The 18,012-nt window shown below is 50.2% G+C and overlaps 1 protein-coding gene across 32 annotated transcripts in view; it reads left to right on the top strand.

Moving 5' to 3' along the window:
- Positions 1-18,012, top strand: part of MROH7 (maestro heat like repeat family member 7) — a 79,805-nt gene that overhangs the window by 33,945 nt on the left and 27,848 nt on the right. For 16 of the 32 annotated variants that reach the window (XM_063601054.1, XM_063601049.1, XM_063601066.1 and 13 more), the window contains 10 exons: positions 709-788; positions 1,012-1,141; positions 3,307-3,402; positions 3,917-4,021; positions 4,232-4,367; positions 8,974-9,086; positions 9,494-9,670; positions 10,122-10,276; positions 12,880-13,018; positions 16,503-16,693. In XM_063601054.1, coding sequence (XP_063457124.1) covers positions 709-788; positions 1,012-1,141; positions 3,307-3,402; positions 3,917-4,021; positions 4,232-4,367; positions 8,974-9,086; positions 9,494-9,670; positions 10,122-10,276; positions 12,880-13,018; positions 16,503-16,693 — 1,322 coding nt within the window. Of the gene's footprint in view, positions 1-708; positions 789-1,011; positions 1,142-3,306; positions 3,403-3,916; positions 4,022-4,231; positions 4,368-8,973; positions 9,087-9,493; positions 9,671-10,121; positions 10,277-12,408; positions 12,532-12,879; positions 13,019-16,502; positions 16,694-18,012 lie in introns of all 32 variants that reach the window. The other 16 variants (XM_063601035.1, XM_063601036.1, XM_063601033.1 and 13 more) reach the window with 4 other exon arrangements.

Genomic DNA, 18,012 nt, shown 5'->3' with positions numbered 1-18,012 from the left:
AGGTCAGGAGTTTGAGACAAGCCTGACCAAAATGGCGAAACCCCATCTCTACTAAAAATATAAAAAAAGCTTAGCCGGACATGGTGGCACGTGCCTGTGGTCCCAGCTACTCAGAAGGCTGAGGCAAGATAATCGCTTGAGCTAGGGAGGCAGAGGTTGCAGTGAGCCGAGATTGTGCCATTATACTCCAATCTGGGTAACAGAGCAAGACTTCGTGTAAAAAAAAAAAAAAGAGTTCAAGATGAACCTGGCCAACATCATAAGGTCTCATCTTAAAAAGAAGAAAAAAAAAAAACAAAAAAAAACATTTTAAAGGAATGCAACTGGGCAGTTTTCAAGGGCCACACATAGTGGTTTTTGCTTTGGACCAGTTCCATAGTTTGAATATGCCTCTTGGAGGCCAGGCATGGTGGCTCATGTCTTTAATCCCAGCATTTTGGGAGGCCAAGGCAGGAGGATGGCTTGAGCTCAGGAGTTTGAGACCAGCCTGGGCAACATAGCAAGACTCTGTCTCTACAAAAAAAAAAAATACTTAGCCAAGTGTGGTGGCATGAGCCTATAGTCCCAGTTACTTGGGAAGCTGAGGCGGGAGGAGCACTTCAGGGGATGCTGGCTGCTGTGACCTGCTCTTTGTGATGGGGGCAGCCTTGGCCCTGGTGGCCTGCAGTAGCCCTGTCCTCATCGGCCCTTCTGTGGCCCCCTGTCCAGAGGCAGATCCAGGAGGAGCCACTGGATTCTCTCTCAAGTTCCATCCGCAAGCAGGCCATGGAGATCCTGACCCAGCTGAGGTGTCCATGGCCCTCTCCCTGTTCCCACAGCCCCTCTCCTCTCTTCCTCCACTTCTGCCTCCCTCCATCTCTTCGCTGTACCCTCCCCCAACCCGCCCCCACCCCTCGCCCGGTGCCTTTTCCCCTCCCCTTGCCCAGTCCCTGCGCTCCTCAGCTCAGCCCCCGTCTATAGCCATAGGGCCCCTCTCTCACTCCATTTCTTTGCTTTCTGCCTCTTCTCCAGCCACACCCAGCCCACCCTGGGCATGCGGGAGAGGTCGGAGCTGGTGAACGTGTGTGTGCACAGCGTGTTCTCCCTGCCCTCCGTGCAGGCGATGCAGGAGAAGGACAAGGCCAAGGCTGAGACCATCCAGGTGAGGCGGGGCCTTCCCAGCAGGGCCTCAGGGCTGGCCCATGTTCTGGGAGGAGATATGGAGCTGCATCCTCCGGCTCATTGGTCTGTGGCCTTGGGCAATTCAACAGACTTCTGTTGGTCTGAGTAGGTACTTGATAAATGGTGAAGGGATGAATCATTCAAATAAAGACACCCAGCTGGGCACGGTGGCTCACACCTGTAATCCCAGCACTTTGGGAGGCTGAGCTGGGTGGATCACGAGGTCAGGAGACTGAGACCATCCTGGCTAACACGGTGAATCCCCGTCTCTACTGAAAATACAAAAAAAAAAAGAAAAAAAAAATTAGCCGGGCGTGGTAGCGGGCGCCTGTAGGCCCAGCAACTCAGGAGGCTGAGGCATGAGAACGGCTGGAACCCGGAAGGCAGAGCTTGCAGTGAGCCGAGATTGTGCCACTGCACTCCAGCCTGGGCGACAGAGCGAGACTCCGTCTCAAAACAAAATGAAACAAAACACCCATCCTGTCCACTTCTGGGCCCTGCCCTATGGGAGGGATGTGGGCAGATAACGGCATGGCCAGGGGAAGCGGCCAGGATTGGGAGGGGCAGGGCTGAGGCTTAGGCTATAATGAAGACAGACTGGGGGAACTGGGGCTGAGGCCTGGAGAAGCAGAACCTCAGGGGGCTCATGCGAGCATCTTCAAACCTCTCCAGGCGTTCCTGGGAGGAGGGGTGGAGGTGACCCTCAGGGTAGGATGAGAGGGAGTGAGGGTCAGTGGGGAAGGTTAAGGCAAAGGGTTTTAGCGCAGGGTGCAGCACATTCATTCATCACTTCATTTAGCAAATAGTAACTCAGTACCTACTCCATGCTAAACTCAGCACAGGAGCCTTACAGGTGAGGTGAGTGTGGGGGAGATGGATGGTATCAAATAAATAAATACGAATAAGTGCAAAATTACACCAATCATAAATGCTGCAAGCCAGAAGTACTTGGTGCTATAAAGAGCCTGCAATGGTGGGGCAGAGGGGAGGGGAAGGCCTAGATGGGGGTCAGCGGTTGTGATTGTGAAGCTGAGAGGTTAAAGAAGAGCTAATTAGCTACAGAGGGTGGCAGAAGGAATAGCATTCCAGGCAGAGGATGACAAAGCGGCAGTGTGACTGGAGCCCAGAGGGTGAGGTGAGAGTTCTGGGAAGTGAGGCTGGAATGCCAGTGTCCCGGAGGTGGTGCCCTTGGAGAAGACTGGGGTTGCGGGGGTGACTGAAAAAAGGAGGCAGCTCTCTTGTAGTATCAGATTTAGCCAGCAGAGGACAGTGCTGCATAGTAATCTGCAGAGATGGGCAGGAAGGAGGAGGCAGGTGGTGAGCCAGGCTTTCTTGGTGGTTGTGGTATAACCCCAAGGACCACTGGCTTCAGGGTGTGTGCAGACTCAGGAAGTCTAGACAATAACAACCTAGGAGGCACACTTAGGGAGCTGGCAGGACGAGGGGAGGCAAAAAAGAGAGGGTCTTCTCAGAGTAACTCAAACCCACTGCCCAGCCTCGTGTACATGTAATGCTGGTAACCATAAGACAATTCTGGGATGGTGGTGTGGGTAAGGGATGAGAAACCTAGGCAGGAGAGAGATGGCTTCCTTAAGGGGCAACTTGGAAAATGTATTTGGGCCTAGGAGAAGCAATTCAAAAAAGAATCAGAGCATTTCCCCGGAGATGATGAAAGTAAGATTGGCTCTTTCATTGATCCAGCTCTTGCGGTTCCAGAGCATTTTCTCATCCATCCTCTCATTTGCTTCTCATGACTTGAAACTTCTTGTTCTGTGATCTTGGACAAGTGTCCCTGTCCCTTCATTTGTAAAATGAGAAAAACAATTTGTGGACAAGGTGGCAAATCACCAGGTAGCCACCTGGTCCATGGTAGATTCTCAGTATATGCTGGATCTCCGCTTCCCTCCTCTTTAAGGTAGAAAGTGCAGAGATAATAATTAGCAATTTGTTGATAAGGAAACTGTAACCCATGAGGGGAAGTAATTTGCCCAACATTACACATCAAGTTAGTCTCAGAGGTGGGACCAGAAAGCAGCTTTCCTGGGTCTTAATTCCCCCTCCTCCCCTGACCTACACCAGGGGCCGCCTGGGGCTGATGTCCACTCCAGAGGTGCCTTAGTGGCTTGGTCCTCCTCCCATCCACAGACTCTTTACCATCAGACCCTGGAGGCCCTGCAGACACTGCTCAAAGCCCTCTTTATTGAGGACCCCACTCCTGCTGGGCTGAAGAGCATCTTGGAGGTGCGGAGATGGGAGGGGCAAGGAAGGGAGGGGAGGAAGGGTGGAGGGAAGAGAGAAATTGGTGCAGGAGCAGTGGAGGCCAGACCTAGGAGTGATTTGGCTTCAGGATGTCATCTTGTGTGAGTGTTCTGCCTCCCTGTCTGTCTCACAGGCCCTGTCCCAGACTCCTGCCTCTCCCCACTCTCTCCCCATCCCCCCACTCTCTAAATGGCTGCCCATGGTTATAGCTGCCACCATCTCTGTGCTCTTCCCATGCTTGTCCCTGCGTCTCTCTTCTGTCTTCATGACTCTTCACTTTTCTTCTCTCTCCTCATTGACTTCCTTCTTCCCTATAGTCTGTCAGTCCTATTCTGAACTCCATCTCTGCCTATACTCCAAGAAGAGGAGGAGGGCTGTGGTGACCTTTATACCCTCTCTGGAAGCTTCCTGCTGATGGGTGAAGGCTGGCCTGTCCACCCAGCAGCAGGGGCTGTCATCTAACCTGTAGTTCTGAGTCTTGCTTTTGATCCCACAGGCCCTGGGGCCTTGGATGAACTCTGGGAAGGCCCATGAGCGAGCACGGGCTGTGAACACCAATGTCTCTGTGTTGAACCACATGCTTCTAACTCTGCCTTTCTTTGTGAGTGGCCCCTGGGAGGGGTGGACACTCTTAGGGAAAATCTTCCCACTTCTGAAGGAGCCTGTACCTCTGTTCAGGGATTCCCAGGTGGCTCTTGCCATCTTCAGAGGGCTGTGCTATCTGGGCCAGACTATCCACCTGTGTTCACCATTTAATGTATAGCATTATTGAACCTATAACACTCAATCCCTAAGATTGCAATACAAACAGATGCCCTTGGGGTTCCCGGCGCTGGGGCTTCTGCTGGGGAGACTCCTCCTTCGCATTGGGGATCCTGATGAGGAGATTGGCTGTGAGGCTCTGGACGGCATCATCATCCTCTACACTATTCTGGAGCTCCAAAAACGTAAGCCCTATCGGAGTACTTCTGAAGGAAGTCTTCTGAGTTGTTGCTCAGTCTGGATTCAATAAAGAATCAGCTGGAGCCTTGGCATTAAGGCACTGGTGGGAGATGGGGGAAACCAGCACAGGGCCAGATGGGGACTGTGGAAACTGGTGTGAAGCCCAAGACCCCAGAGAACCAGGGAACAAAGGCTACAAACAAAACTATTTTGATTTAAGCAATCTTGCTTTTTCTCATCCTTCCAAGCTTAGTTTGTGACTGTCATTTTCATATTCCCTTAATACTATGTATACCTAAGGATAATTCCCCTAATACCTTGTTTTCCTGTCTGTTTTCCCCACTAGAGACTATAATCCTATGAGGGAAGGGCAGGGCTGTATCTTGGTCACCCCTGTATTCCCAAGAGCCATCTCTGGGCTTGGCACATGGTGGGTGCTCAGTGAATATCTATCGAATGAATGAACAAAGAACAGCTTCTGTCTTAGAATCCAGAGCAGCTAAAGCTTGTAGTTGGGAGAACTTTCCTTGATTCAGCTTCAGGGAGCACTTCGTGATGTGGTATGGGCTGACACAGGTATCCAGAAGGCATTGTACCTAGAGGTGCACGGTATCAGCTGTCACTTGCCTCCTTCCTTTCTCCATCATCCTAGCTCTGCCCTAAACCAGGGGACCTTGGCATGTGGTTTAAACTCTCCTGGCTCTGGGGGTAGAGTGACCTGTGCATAAGAGCTGGTTCTATCCCTGCTTAGTGGTGTGACCTCAGGTAATCACTTTGTGTGGGCCTAGATTTCCTCATCTGTGAAAATGGTATACTCAGATATAATTCATAATTCATGCTTTTTTTTTTTTTGACAGAGTCTGGCTCTGTTGCCCAGGCTGGAGTGCAGTGGCACAATCTTGGCTCACTGCAATCTCTGCCACCTGGGTTCAAATGATTCTCCTGCCTCAGCCTCCCCAGTAGCTGGGATTACAGGCACACATCACCACACCTAGCTAATTTTTGTATTTTTAGTAGAGACGGGATTTCACCATATTGGCCAGGCTGGTCTCAAACTCCTGATCTCAAGTGACCCATCTGCCTCAGTCTCTTAAAGTGCTGGGATTATAGGCAGGAGCCACCACGCCTAGCCTAAATTCATGCTTTTTGAAAGATTAAGTGAGATATTTTGTAAGAGCATATGTAAAGGTACTAGCTCAGTGCCACACATTATAGGCACTTGTCATGTAGTTCACTTTTTCCTATCCCTTCAGGCTTTTGGGATTTATCTGGTATCCTCACTCTTCTTGATCTCTAGCATTTGGGACAAAGATCTGGTCCCTGGGAGATTTACCCTATTGACCAGGAGCCACTCACATCTCTGGAGGATGGGTGAAGGTGGTATAAGCCATGTTAATAACCAGCTTTAGGGGTAGGAGTAGGAGCCTCTGTGAGCCTATTCTGGCTCGGGACGCTGCCTTTTTTTTTTTTTTTGAGACAGAGTCTTGCTCTGTTGCCCAAGCTAGAGTGCGGTGGCATGATCTCGGCTCACTGCAGCCTCAATCTTTCAGGCTCAAGCAATCCTCCCACCTCAGCCTCCTGAGTAAGTGGGACTACAGGAGCATGCTACCATGCCTGGCTAAATTTTTTTTGTATTTTTGGTAGAGATGGGGTTTCACCATATCTACCAAAAATACAAAAAAAAAAACTGGGGTTTCAAGACCAGGCTGGTCTCGAACTTCTGGGCTCAAGTGATCCGCTCGCCTTGACCTCCCAAAGTGCTGAGATTACAGGCGTGCACCACCGCACCCCGCCGAGGCAGCTCATTTAAAAAAGAAAGAAAGAAAGAAAGGAAAATGAGTAGAAATTATAGACCCAATTAGAGTTGCCAGATTTAGCAAATAAAAAATACAGGATACCCAGTAAAATTTGAATTTCAGGTAAACAATGGGTAATTTTTAGTATATTTGAGATGTACTTTCACTAAAAATGATTTGTTTATCTGAAATTCAAATTTAACTGGTTATCCTGTATGTTATTTGGCAACCCTAGGCCAAACTTATACTCTTAGATTTTATTTATTTTTTTCTTTTTTTAGCAGGCAAGAACCATACTCTTAGATTTATTTATTTTTTGAGATAGAGTCTTGCTCTGTCATCCAGGCTGGAGTGCAGTGGCTCAATCATGGCTCATTGCAGCCTCAACCTCCCGGGCTCAGGTGATCCTCCCACCTCAGCCTCCAGAGTAGCTGGGACTACAGGCACATGCCACCATGCCCAGCTTATTTATTTATTACTATTATTTTTTGAGATGGAGTGTAGCTCTGTTGCCCAGGCTGGATTGCAGTGGCACGATCTTGGCTCATTGCAACCTCCGCCTCCCAGGTTCAAGCGATTCTCCTGCCTCAGCCTCCCGAGTAGCTGGGACTACAGGTGGCTAATTTTTGTGTTTTCTAATAGAGTCGGAGTTTTGCCATTTTGGCTAGGCTGGTCTCGGACTCCTGATCTCAAGTGATCTGCCTGCCTTGGCCTCCCAAAGTGCTGGGATTACAGGTGTGAGCCACTGTGCCTGGCCCAGGTAATTTAATTTTTCTTTTCTTTTTTTTTTCTGGAGTCTTGCTTTGTCGCCCAGGCTGGAGTGCAGTGGTGCGATCTCAGCTCACTGCAAACTCCACCTCCCGGGTTCCAGAGATTCTCCTGCCTCAGCCTCCTGAGTAGCTGGGATTACAGGGGTGCACTACCGTGCCTGGCTAATTTTTATATTTTTAATAGAGATGGGGTTTCACCATGTTGGTCAGGCTGGTCTTGAACTCCTGACTTCATGATCTGTCCCCCTCGACCTCCCAAAGTGTTAGGATTACAGGCATGAGCCACTGTGCCCAGCCGCTAATTTATTTTTTGTACAGACAGAGTTTCTCCATGTTGCCCAGGCTGATCTGGAACTCCTGGGCGCAAGTGAACCATCTGCCTCGGCCTCCAAAGTGCTGGGATTACAGGCCGGGTGCGGTGGCTCACGCCTGTAATTCCAGCACTTTGGGAGGCCAAGGCAGGTGGATCAGCTGAGGTCCGGAGTTCAAGACCAGCCTGGCCAACAAGGTGACACCCTGTCTCTACTAAAAATACAAAAATAAGCCACGTGTGGTGGCGCATGCCTATAGTCCCCACTACTTGAGAGGCTGAGGCAGGAGAATCACTTGAACCTGGGAGGCGGAGGTTGCAGTGAGCCAAGATCACACCACTGCACTCCAGCCTGGGCGACAGAGTGAGGCTGTGTCTCAAAACAAACAAAACAAAACAAAACAAAACAAAAAAACAAAACAAAAACAAAAACAAACAAAAAACCCGAAGTGCGGGGACTACAGGCGTGAGCCACTGCACACGGCCACTCTCAAGATTTAATCTCAATGAGTGAAGTGGTCTGTCCAGGCCCCCTGACTGTAGGAAGCAGCACAGCTAGGATTTGAACCTGAGTCGGCCTGACTGCAGGTATCCAGCTCCTCTCCTTTACAAACAGCACACACACTTGGTCTATGTGATCACTCTGCCTTGGTGGTCCTTTCTTGTGCCCACGTCCTGTATTCCTTGAGGAGATCCAGGTAGGACCGAAGGTGGGCTGAAATAAGGGCTCAGGAAGTGCACCTGAAATGTGCTCCCTTCAACTGAAAATATGAAGCCACTATGTGCCGGGTACTATTCTAGGATATGGGGACACAGGAGTGGGGAAAAGAGATTAAATAATCCTCCTTTGGTGAGAGTACCTTCTCGTTGTCGGGAGATAAGATAGTGAACAAAATAAACAAGTAACACATATAGCAAGTCAGATGATGACAAAAACTAAAGAAAAGTAGATAAGGATTGGTACCACCAGGGGTAGGGGATTGCAGTTTAAAAGAGGTATTGCCACACATCCACCAGAATGGCATAAATGAAACAGACAGACAATGACATGTGCTGGCAAGATGTGGAGCAATGGGAACTCTCGTGCACTACTGATGGGGTTACCGTTGATTTCCCATCATAGAAAACTGTTTGGCAATATCTTCTGTAGCCGAACCTATGCTTAGACTATGACCCAGCAATCCATTCCTAGGTATACAACTAACAACTGTGTAGATATACTCATCAAAAGACACACTAGAATGTTCTTAGCAGCACGATGCTTAGTAGCTGGCAATAACCCAAATGTCCATCAAAAATAGAACTGATAACTAATCATAGTCTTTCATACTGTGGGAAATTATACAGCACTGAGAATGAATGAAAGAACTAATGCTGATGCAACTGTGTGGATGAATCTCAACCATATAATGTTGAGCGGAAGGAGACAGACATCAAGGATAACATGTGTCCATTTATCTAAAGTTCAAAAGCAAAGACATCTCTCTAAGGATTGAGAAATTAGAATAGTATTTAGCCAGGGTCAGGGAGAGGGCTACTGATGGAAAGGGGTGCACAAGAGGGGCTTCTGGGGTGCTGATCACGTTCTGCTTCTTGACTTGGGGGCCGGCTACAATGGTGTGTTCACTATGTGAAAATGTATCAAGTTAGTTCCTTATGATGTAGGGACTTCCTACATGTATGTTTAACAAAAATAGGGAGATGCGGCCTCACTGAGAAGGTTCTCATCTTGCAGGAGCCAGAGATAAGGAAGAGACCAACAAGAAGGAGCTATATGAGAGCAACAAGCATTTCCTGGGGCCCTACAACCCTGTGAGCCCGTGCCAGAACATTCTGCGGGTGATCGAGGTGACTGCCTGGTGCCCATCCAGGAGCAGAGGGTGGGGGGTGAGGAGGGCAGTGCCACCTGGCCCCAAACCTTTCTTCCCTTCCAGCTTTCCAGGCTTTGCAGGACGCCTTCCCAGCCACCCACGCCTGTCCTGAGTGCCCTCCTCCTCCAGTCTGTGCCACAGTGCATGGTCTTCCTTCTCCCTTACGCATGTCACCCTGTGCTGAGTGCAGGGACATGTTGCTCTTACTTTTGTAGCTCCTCCCCTAAAGGTTCAACACTTATGTGTTAACTGAATATTCCTGGCCCTCCCTGCTGACCTCTGCATGTGGGCGTCAGGCAGTGTTTGTGCCTCTGTACACAAAGCTCGAAGCTCAAAGCTCGGGCTACCCATCAGTGTGTCATGATCTCAGCACCTTTGTTTCAGGAATTTGGAGACTTCCTGGGGCCCCAGCAGATAAAGGACCTGCTGCTGGCCGCCCTGGAAGGGCTGAAAGGCAGCTCAGAGGCTCCAGGGAAGGACTCCAGGGAGATGATGCAGCTGGCCTCGGAGGTCATGCTCAGCTCGGTGCTGGAGTGGTACCGCCACAGGGCGCTGGAGGTGGTAAGGCCTCCTGGGGGCAGGGAGTGAGCTGTCACTGGGGCTCGGGAGCTCCCCCCATGGCCTGCTCATCACTGGCTGGCCAGACAGTGGGCAGGGTGGGGTATACCTGAACCCCCTAAGCCATGCGGCAGGGAAGGGGTGCTGGTGGCTGAGTTCTAGGTGCTCCCACCTTGAAGGTTTTCTCTTACCACCCCTGAAGGAGCTCAACTGACTTGGTGGTGGGTAGAGGTGGGTTCGGCGGTGGAAGCAGGTATAGGGAGCATAGTAAAGAGAAACTGGCTCACTCCCAGGGAGGGGCAGGCGCTCTGCTTGCCTCTTCCTCTCTCTCTCCTTTGGGCCTTCTCCCCTGTCCTCTAGCCTGTCACCCCCTTCCCTCTCCTCCCACCTTCCTGCTGCCCCCGTGCTTCCCTTGGCAGTCCCCTTGCTCATGGCTGCCCCGGCTGTGCCCCAGATCCCAGAAATCATGCAAGGCATCTACATGCAGCTGAGCCACATCCAGGAGCCTCGGGCCCGCCAGGTGGCCCTGCTGCCCGTCTCCCTCCTGGCTAGCTCCTTCATGACCGAGGTTGTGGTGGCCCTGCTCATGTGCCCCCTCCCACTGAACAGGTACCAAGTGAAGGGGTTCCCAGCCACTGCATCTTACAGGGTTCAAGCAGCCCCCACCCCAGGTTGGGGACCCCCTTCTGCCCAGATAAGCCCCTCGCCCTCCCAGATGGCACCCCTTCTGTGATCTGGGGTGTTTATGACAACCATTAAGCACTTCCTGAGCACTGCTGCTGTCAGCGCCGAGCATTACAATAGTCTCTAATTCTCACAACAATCCCATTCTGCAGATGAGGAAACCGAGGCTTAGGGAAGTTTCTTGCCTTAGGTACTCACTGAGCAAGCAATAGAACGGAGGACCTAAACTCAGGTCTAACTAACTACCAGCCCAGAGCTCTTTAACAATGCCATTGAAAGGAGGTCTGCGTGTCCATCCTGACTCTGCCTCCAGCTGCTGTGTGGGTCTTGCGTAGCCCATTTGTCCTCTCTTTCCCCCTTAGGCAAAAGAAGGAAATGATCCCTGCAATCCCACCCCAGGTGGGTGGTCATGACAGTAATGCAGCCAGCGGTGCTGAGTGCCTGCTCAGGCCTGGGCCCGTGCGGAAGGGTGCTCCAAGCTCACTGTCTTCAGGGAGCTTGTGATCTGATGGACAGAGGGGACTGTGGTCAGATGGTGAGCTCGTGGGCAGGAGAGGTCAGTCTGGCCTCAGCCTCCCACCCAGGAAATGCTCCCATGCTTTCTTTGAATGAGTAAAACAAGGCAGTGAGTGATCCACACCTTCGGGTGGTTGTATGAGAGCCAAAGAACTGTGCAGAGCTGTGCAAATGGGGTGTGCTCCAATAAGGGCAGTTGATGTCATTCATAGGAACCAAGAAGATCAGTCAGGATGGTGAGGGCCCAGCTGGCACATCCCAGTCTCCCACTTGGAAGAATTAAACCCTTTCTGGCTGTACTCCCCACCAGGGTTTTTTTTTTCTTGGGTCCACTAAACAGTCAGACTCACAAGACTACTTGGGGCCTCACCTGACATCCGTCATACAGGATACAGGACAGGGCAGTGTCAGGAGCTCCTCCTTGCGGGGGTCCTTGCAGCAGCCCCCACAGCAGGCCAGGCAGAGGCACCCAGGGCACAACATTTAAGGACATAGTCTCGGGTGCCAAGTCTGCACTTGTGTGAGCCTGAGAATGAGGGCTTCCTTAAAGTTGGCACCCTGGATGCCTCACTTTCCTTATCCTAGTCTTGACCCTGAGTCTAGGAGCTGGTCTCTTGGGCCTCTCAGGTGAAAGTTCAGGTGTGACGAAAGGAGACCTATAGGGTGGATATAGGAGCTGCCCTGGCTTAAATGGCACAGGCCTCACAGAGACCAGTATCTTTTACATCTTGGCTTTGCTTCCAGGGTCCCCGCAGGGACAAACCAAGTTACAAGGGTCACTGCATCCTGGGAAGCTCAATGCTATAGTGTCCCCATCAGTTCTTATAGTTAATTTATAGTTCCTCCCTGTCCAGATGCAATTTACCAGTGGAGTCATTATTACCATAAGTAATGTTGCCTAGCAACATAGTTGACATACTGTATCAGGTTGCCAGGGGAACAGAGCTAGAAAGTGAATGGAGGGTTGAAACCCTCTTGTAGAAGGGGAAAGGTTTTTGTTAACCCTTTAGCACACTGGCCTGCCAGTGCTTTCAACACCCCATGATGGGAGTTTGGTTGGGTGCAGATGCCTTTCCTTGCCTGGTGTACTGCCTTTTAAGGGATGGGAACAGAGGCTCCCTGATATTATGTGACAAGTGCAGGATCCTAGCCCCAGGCTGCTCAACTGCCTCCACTCTTGCTCTTTGGTTAGAGGAATGAGCACAGGCTTTGAAGACATCAGACCTGGCCACATCTGGACTCTGCAGCTCATTAGCTGTGTAATCTTGGACTGGTAATTTCACCTCTCTGAGCCTCAATTCCTCATTTGTAAAATGGGAATAATAACACTCACCTTAGGGTTATCGTGAGAATTCAGTGATCTTGAGTGTCTTGAATTCTTGTTCATGTCTGTATTCCCCAAGATTTGCCTAGGGCCTGGTGTACAGTAAATGCTCAGCTAATATCTGCCGAAGTAATACATTGCATGTAAAACGTAAAACATTTGGCATGATACCTGGGAAATAGGGTTTCTTTCTTTCTTTTTTTTTTTTTTTTTGAAGATGGAGTTTCGCTCTTGTCTTGGCTGGAGTGCACTGCTGGCGTGATCTTGGTTCACTGCAACCTCTGCCTCCCGGGTTCAAGCGATTCTCCTGCCTCAGCCTCCTGAGTAGCTGTGATTACAGGCATGCACCACCATGCCCAGCTAATTTTTTTTGTATTATTAGTAGAGACGGGGTTTCACCATATTGGCCAGGCTGGTCTCGAACTCCTGACCTCAGGTGATCCACCCACTTTGGCCTCCCAAAGTGCTGGGATTACAGGTGTGAGCCACCATGCCCAGCAAGGAAATAGGGTTTCTTGTCCTTCTAGCCCCTGACTCTTTGGGAGTGTTTTCTGGACTATTCCTTGCAGGTGTGCCCATGGATGCCATTTCATTGGCATCTTACCTTCCCCCTCCTGAAACCATTTGGAGGCTGGGTGAGCCCCACTGCCTTGGCCACCACTAATTGCCCACATCCCTGACCTCTCAGCAATGGAGCAGAGATGTGGAGGCAGCTGATACTGTGTAAGCCCAGCTGTGATGTCCGAGACCTCCTGGATCTGCTCCTGGGCAGCCTGAAGGAGAAGCCCATCACCAAGGAGGGCCGGGCTTCCATCGTGCCCCTAGCGGTGAGCACCCAGTCAGCCAGCCCCTATTGCTGCCTGTCCTGCCCTTCCTCTCTCCTTCCCTCCTGCTGAGCTAAGCACACCCGGCCTCGAGTACCGCACTCTGCCAGTAACTAGTTGTGTGGTCTTGGGCAGGTCTCTGGCTCTGGCTCTTGTCTGTGGTTCACTGGACAATAACAGTAGTGTTGTCTATGGTGGCAACAGCAGCCTGGGATATGGGAAAAAGAGTGACTTGGAGTCACAGACAGTCTAAATCCTGGTTCTGGCCAGGCATGGTGGCACATGCCTGTAATCCCAGCACTTTGGGAGACGGAGGCAGAGGATCACTTGAGGCTAGGAGTTTGAGGCCAGCCTGGGCACTATAGCAAGACCTCTTCTCTATTTTTTAAAAAAAATCCTACATTACCATTTTGTGGCCTAGGTAAGTCACTTCCACCTCTATGAGGCTCAGTTTCTACATATGTGAATAGAAATAATATCTTTCTCATATGGCGGCTGTGAAGATTATATGAGATAACACATTCATTCATTTAGGTGAACAAAATGTTTAAACACTTCTTGCTGCCACACTCCAAGCTTGACCCTGGGAACACAGAGGGAAAGGCAGCTCTGACTCAGGAAGTTGGCTGGGCTGAAGAGACGGATTTGTCTCTGTCTCTATCACCACCCTGGTCCATGCCAGTTGGTCCATACCCCTGGTCCATACCCCTGGTCCATACCCCTGCCTACCTTCCTGATTCTGCTCCTGCCCCTCCAATCTGTACTGCAGCCAAAAAGTCTTTGAGAAATGCACATCTCCTCTTCTCAGCCCCCTTGATGGTTTTTCATTGCCCCTGAGAGTGACACAGTGCTCCTACCTGTGGCGAAGGCCCTGCATCCCTGGCCGGCCTCCCCACGCTCCATGGTCCTCCTGCTTGCTTTGCTCCAGCCTCACGGGTCTTTGTCAGAACTTCATCCAGCCACGCTATCTTGTCACAGGGCCTTTGCACATGCTGTTTCCTCTACCTAGAATGCTCTCCACCAAGCTAACTTCTACTCATCCTTCAGCTGTCAACTCCAGCATCACTTCCTTAGGGAAGCCCTCCCTGATCTCCCTGACCTGGTCAAATCTGTACGTAGTATATTTTGCGTCACATACTTTGTATGAAAAGAGTTTACACCAGTTGTCATTTGACAACACCACAGGGGATCCTTTGGTTAATCTGTGAGACACATGAAGACATTGCTGTCCTGCTGCGCTCACCATGATATCCCCAACATCTTGCATACACCTGGCGCATAGTAAGCACTCAGAAATGTTTTTGTTGGGCTGATTTATTTTTTCAATAAGTGTTTAGTGAGCACCTCCTATACTATGTGCCAAGCACACTTACAGGTTCTGGGGATTCAGAAGCGAGACATTCTGGTGAAGGGAAGTAAATAAAGGTACAGTAGATGAAGGAGAGGGTAGTATTATCCCATTACAGAGGAGGATGCTCCTGCTTAGAGACATTCCATGTCTCCCCCCAGGTCACCTAGCTAGCAATGGTGGTGCTAGGACTCAAACCCAGCAGATCTTCCGCTTCCAAATCCTGCGCTTCACTCCCATATCTCTCTGCCTTTGTCCTCCAGCACTGAGTTCTGTGCCTAAGGCACCAGCACTCCTTCCCTTGCAATTTGGGCATTCATCCTCTTCTACAATTGGTGTATGTTAGTGTATTCTTTAGTCACTCATTTGTGCTTCTTGTCCAGCAAGCATAGTTTAAGCATGGATACAGCCTGAACTCATTCTTATCTTATGGCACTGATAAATCGTTTGAGCAAGATAGAGCCGAAAGCAAAGCCCTGTGGCACATCACTAGAGACTTTTCCCTTACACCACAGACTGTGTTCTTTGGATGTAATCATTAGCTTTGGGCTGCTGGAAAAGTACAAGGGCTTTGAGTCCAAGAGACTTGTCTTAGCTCTGCCACTGCCTCACTATATAACCGTGGTCAATCACTTCCCCTCTCTAGCCTTGGTGCTTATATCTGTAAAACGGGCTATGATAACTCCTGCATTGTCTATCTTACCTGTTGAGAAAGGGGAGATAGTGTATGTGGAAGAACTTCTTAAGCTGTAAAGTGCAAATTAACTGCCATTTATTGTTCTCATCCAGCCCATGTTAGGTCACTTTTCTCCAAGGGAACATGTCAGGGGTTCTTTCACTTTGCAATTAAATGCTTTCCTCTTGGCCCAGATGCATGGAGTCTTTTTTTCTCTCTCTCTTTTTTTTTTTTTGAGACTGAGTCTTGCTCTATCACCCAGGTTGTTGGAGTGCAGTGGCATGATCTTGGTTCACCACAACCCCTCCACCTCCCGGGTTGCAGTGATTCTCATGCCTCAGCTTCCCGAGCAGCTGGGACTACAGGCACCCGCCACCACACCTGGCTAATTTTTGTATTTTTAGTAGAGACGGGGTTTCCCCATGTTGGCCAGGCTGGTCTCAAACTCCTGCCTGACCTCAAGTGATCTGCCCACCTTGGCCTCCCAAAGTGCTGGGATTACAGGCATGAGCCACTGTGCCTGGCCTGCATGGAGTCCTAATGGCACAGCTCAAACCATTTATGTATAAAGCATGCTTACCTTCGCCCTCTCATTCAGGCTCTAACACTCCTGTGGGGCTGGCCGGATGATGATCAGTGACTCCACTTTTCAGAGATCTGAGGCCCAGAGGCGCCAGGGAGTGGTAGAGCCAGAATGAGCCATGAGTCTTGTGACACCAGCCCATCACCCACTCCCCACCCCCTAGTATTGCCCTTCTGCCAGTTAGAGAGGACTTGGTGGGCCAAGTATGAGGGTGGGCCCAGGCCAGGTCCAGAGCTGGATTGGCAGGTGGAGAAGTTGCCCCAGGTCACCAGCCCTTGGGGGCAGAGCTGGCACTTGAGCCATGCTCTTGCTCAAGGCTGGTGTTGTTTCTCTTGGCTGCTGGCCTCATGGGGATGGGAGTGAGGACAGCCTAGTTTAACGGCCCAGGGTGAAGAGGCCAGCCTGGTGCCCCTTACATTCTGTGTGCCTGTGTTGTGAATGAGGAAGAGGCACAGCACGCTATAGTTGGTATCAGGAAACCTGGGTTCAAGTTCCAGCTCTGCCCCCAAGGGGCTGGTGACCTTGAGCTAGCAGCTTCACCCCTCTGAGTCCGCCTCCTCATCTGCAAAATGAGATCAAGACTCTTTACCTCTCAAGAGGTAGAAGGGATTCTTCCACCATGATTCTTCCAAGGTTGCATAAACATCAAAGCCCTGGACCAAAACTAAGGGGTGGATTGTTGTCCTTGCTCTGGGACAGGGCCTCTGGCCAGAGAGCCAGAGGTTTGGGGCTGGGGGGTGGGGAATCCCAGCTTCCCCAGGCTGGGCCAGAGGACAGCAAAGACCCAGATCCTACCTCCCAGAGAGGCAGTCCAGGCCCCAGCCAGGAGTGCTGGGAAGATGGGCCACGACATCCCAGCAGCCTCCCCTCTGCCCCATAGGCAGCCAGCGGCCTGTGCGAGCTCCTGTCCATCAACAGCTGCATGGGCCGTGTGAGGCACATCTACCCCCAGCTGCTCCTGGCCCTGCTCATTCAGGTCCATTACCACATCGGCCTCAACCTGCCTGGCTGCGAGGCTCCTCCCAAGGACACCAAGAAGGGTGCACAGCCCTCTCCCTTCGTACCTGTGCGGTATGCTCTGCCGTCTCTCTTGACCCTGCTGTCCCCGGTGGTGGGAAGGGCCATCCAGTCAGAGCCTCCAAAAGTCTCCAGGGCAATCAATCAATAGAAATTAGCTTTGGGACTAGAAGAGAAAACAGAAGCACAATTTTATTAGAGCCAATAATTCATTCAACAACTGTTTTTGAGCACCTGCTCTGTGCATTACACACTGTGTTTAGTCTAGATCACAGGAAAGAATCAGCTTTTCCCAAGGAGTTCACTCTTTACTTTTTCTTCCTTCCTCCCTAGAGGTATTATTTGTATTAAGTTTGTATCCAAGTCCCAAATACTTTATTTTTAATTATTAATTGGAGTAGATAATATAGGCACATGGGTAAAATACTCAAAAGACATTAAAAGGAAGCTTCCTTCCCTGTCCTTACCCCAGTTATGTTCCCAAAGACAACCAAGTTCTTCATGCCCTCCCAGAGGAGGATTATTCAGGGATAAACACATTTGCTTATATTCTGTATTTTTACACCAATGACAGCACCTCACACTGCTACACATTTTTTGCCTTCATTACAATCTATATCTTAGAGACCATTGTATTGTAGAGCTGTCTCCTTATTTATTTATTTATTTATTTATTTATTTATTTGAGATGGAGTCTCGCTCTGTCGCCCAGGCTGGAGTGCAGTGGCGCAATCTCGGCTCACTGCAACCTCCGTCTCCTGGGTTCAAACAATTCTCCTACCTCAGCCTCCCGAGTAGCTGGGATTACCAGCGTCTGCCACCATGCCCAGTTAATTGTTTGCATTTTTAGTAGAGATGGGGTTTCACCACGTTGGCCAGGCTGGTCTTGAACTCCTGACCTCAGGCGATCCACCCGCCTCGGCCTCCCAAAATGTTGGGATTATAGGCGTGAGCCACTGCACCCGGCCGAGCTGTCTCTTTATTTTTAACAGCTGCATAGTATCTCTATGTATAGGATCCCAGTGCACCATAATGTATTTAACCAGGCTTCTCTGGATTTCAGGGCTTTCCAGCCATTGGCAGTTACAAGGCTGCAGTGAGTTTGCTTGTTTATATGTCTTTATGGTTACATGTGATTTTATATGTAGGACAATTCCTGAAAGTAGAATGGGCACATCAAAGGGCTTCTGCATTACATGTTAAGGTGATAGAAAAAGCTCCTGACCATTGCATGATAAAGGATAAAATGGAGTGACTCCTAAAACATCCAGTTTGCCAAATTGCCTCCCACAGAGAGCACTGCCACCAGCAGTGTATGAGTATCTATTTCCCTACACCCTCGCCAACACAATGTGTTATAAAACATTTTTATC

This window comes from Pan paniscus, chromosome 1 (assembly GCF_029289425.2).
Source record: "Pan paniscus chromosome 1, NHGRI_mPanPan1-v2.0_pri, whole genome shotgun sequence".
NCBI classification, from domain to species: domain Eukaryota; kingdom Metazoa; phylum Chordata; class Mammalia; order Primates; family Hominidae; genus Pan; species Pan paniscus.
Note: the sequence above shows the minus strand (reverse complement) of the source record. Positions and strands in the feature narration are given on the sequence as shown.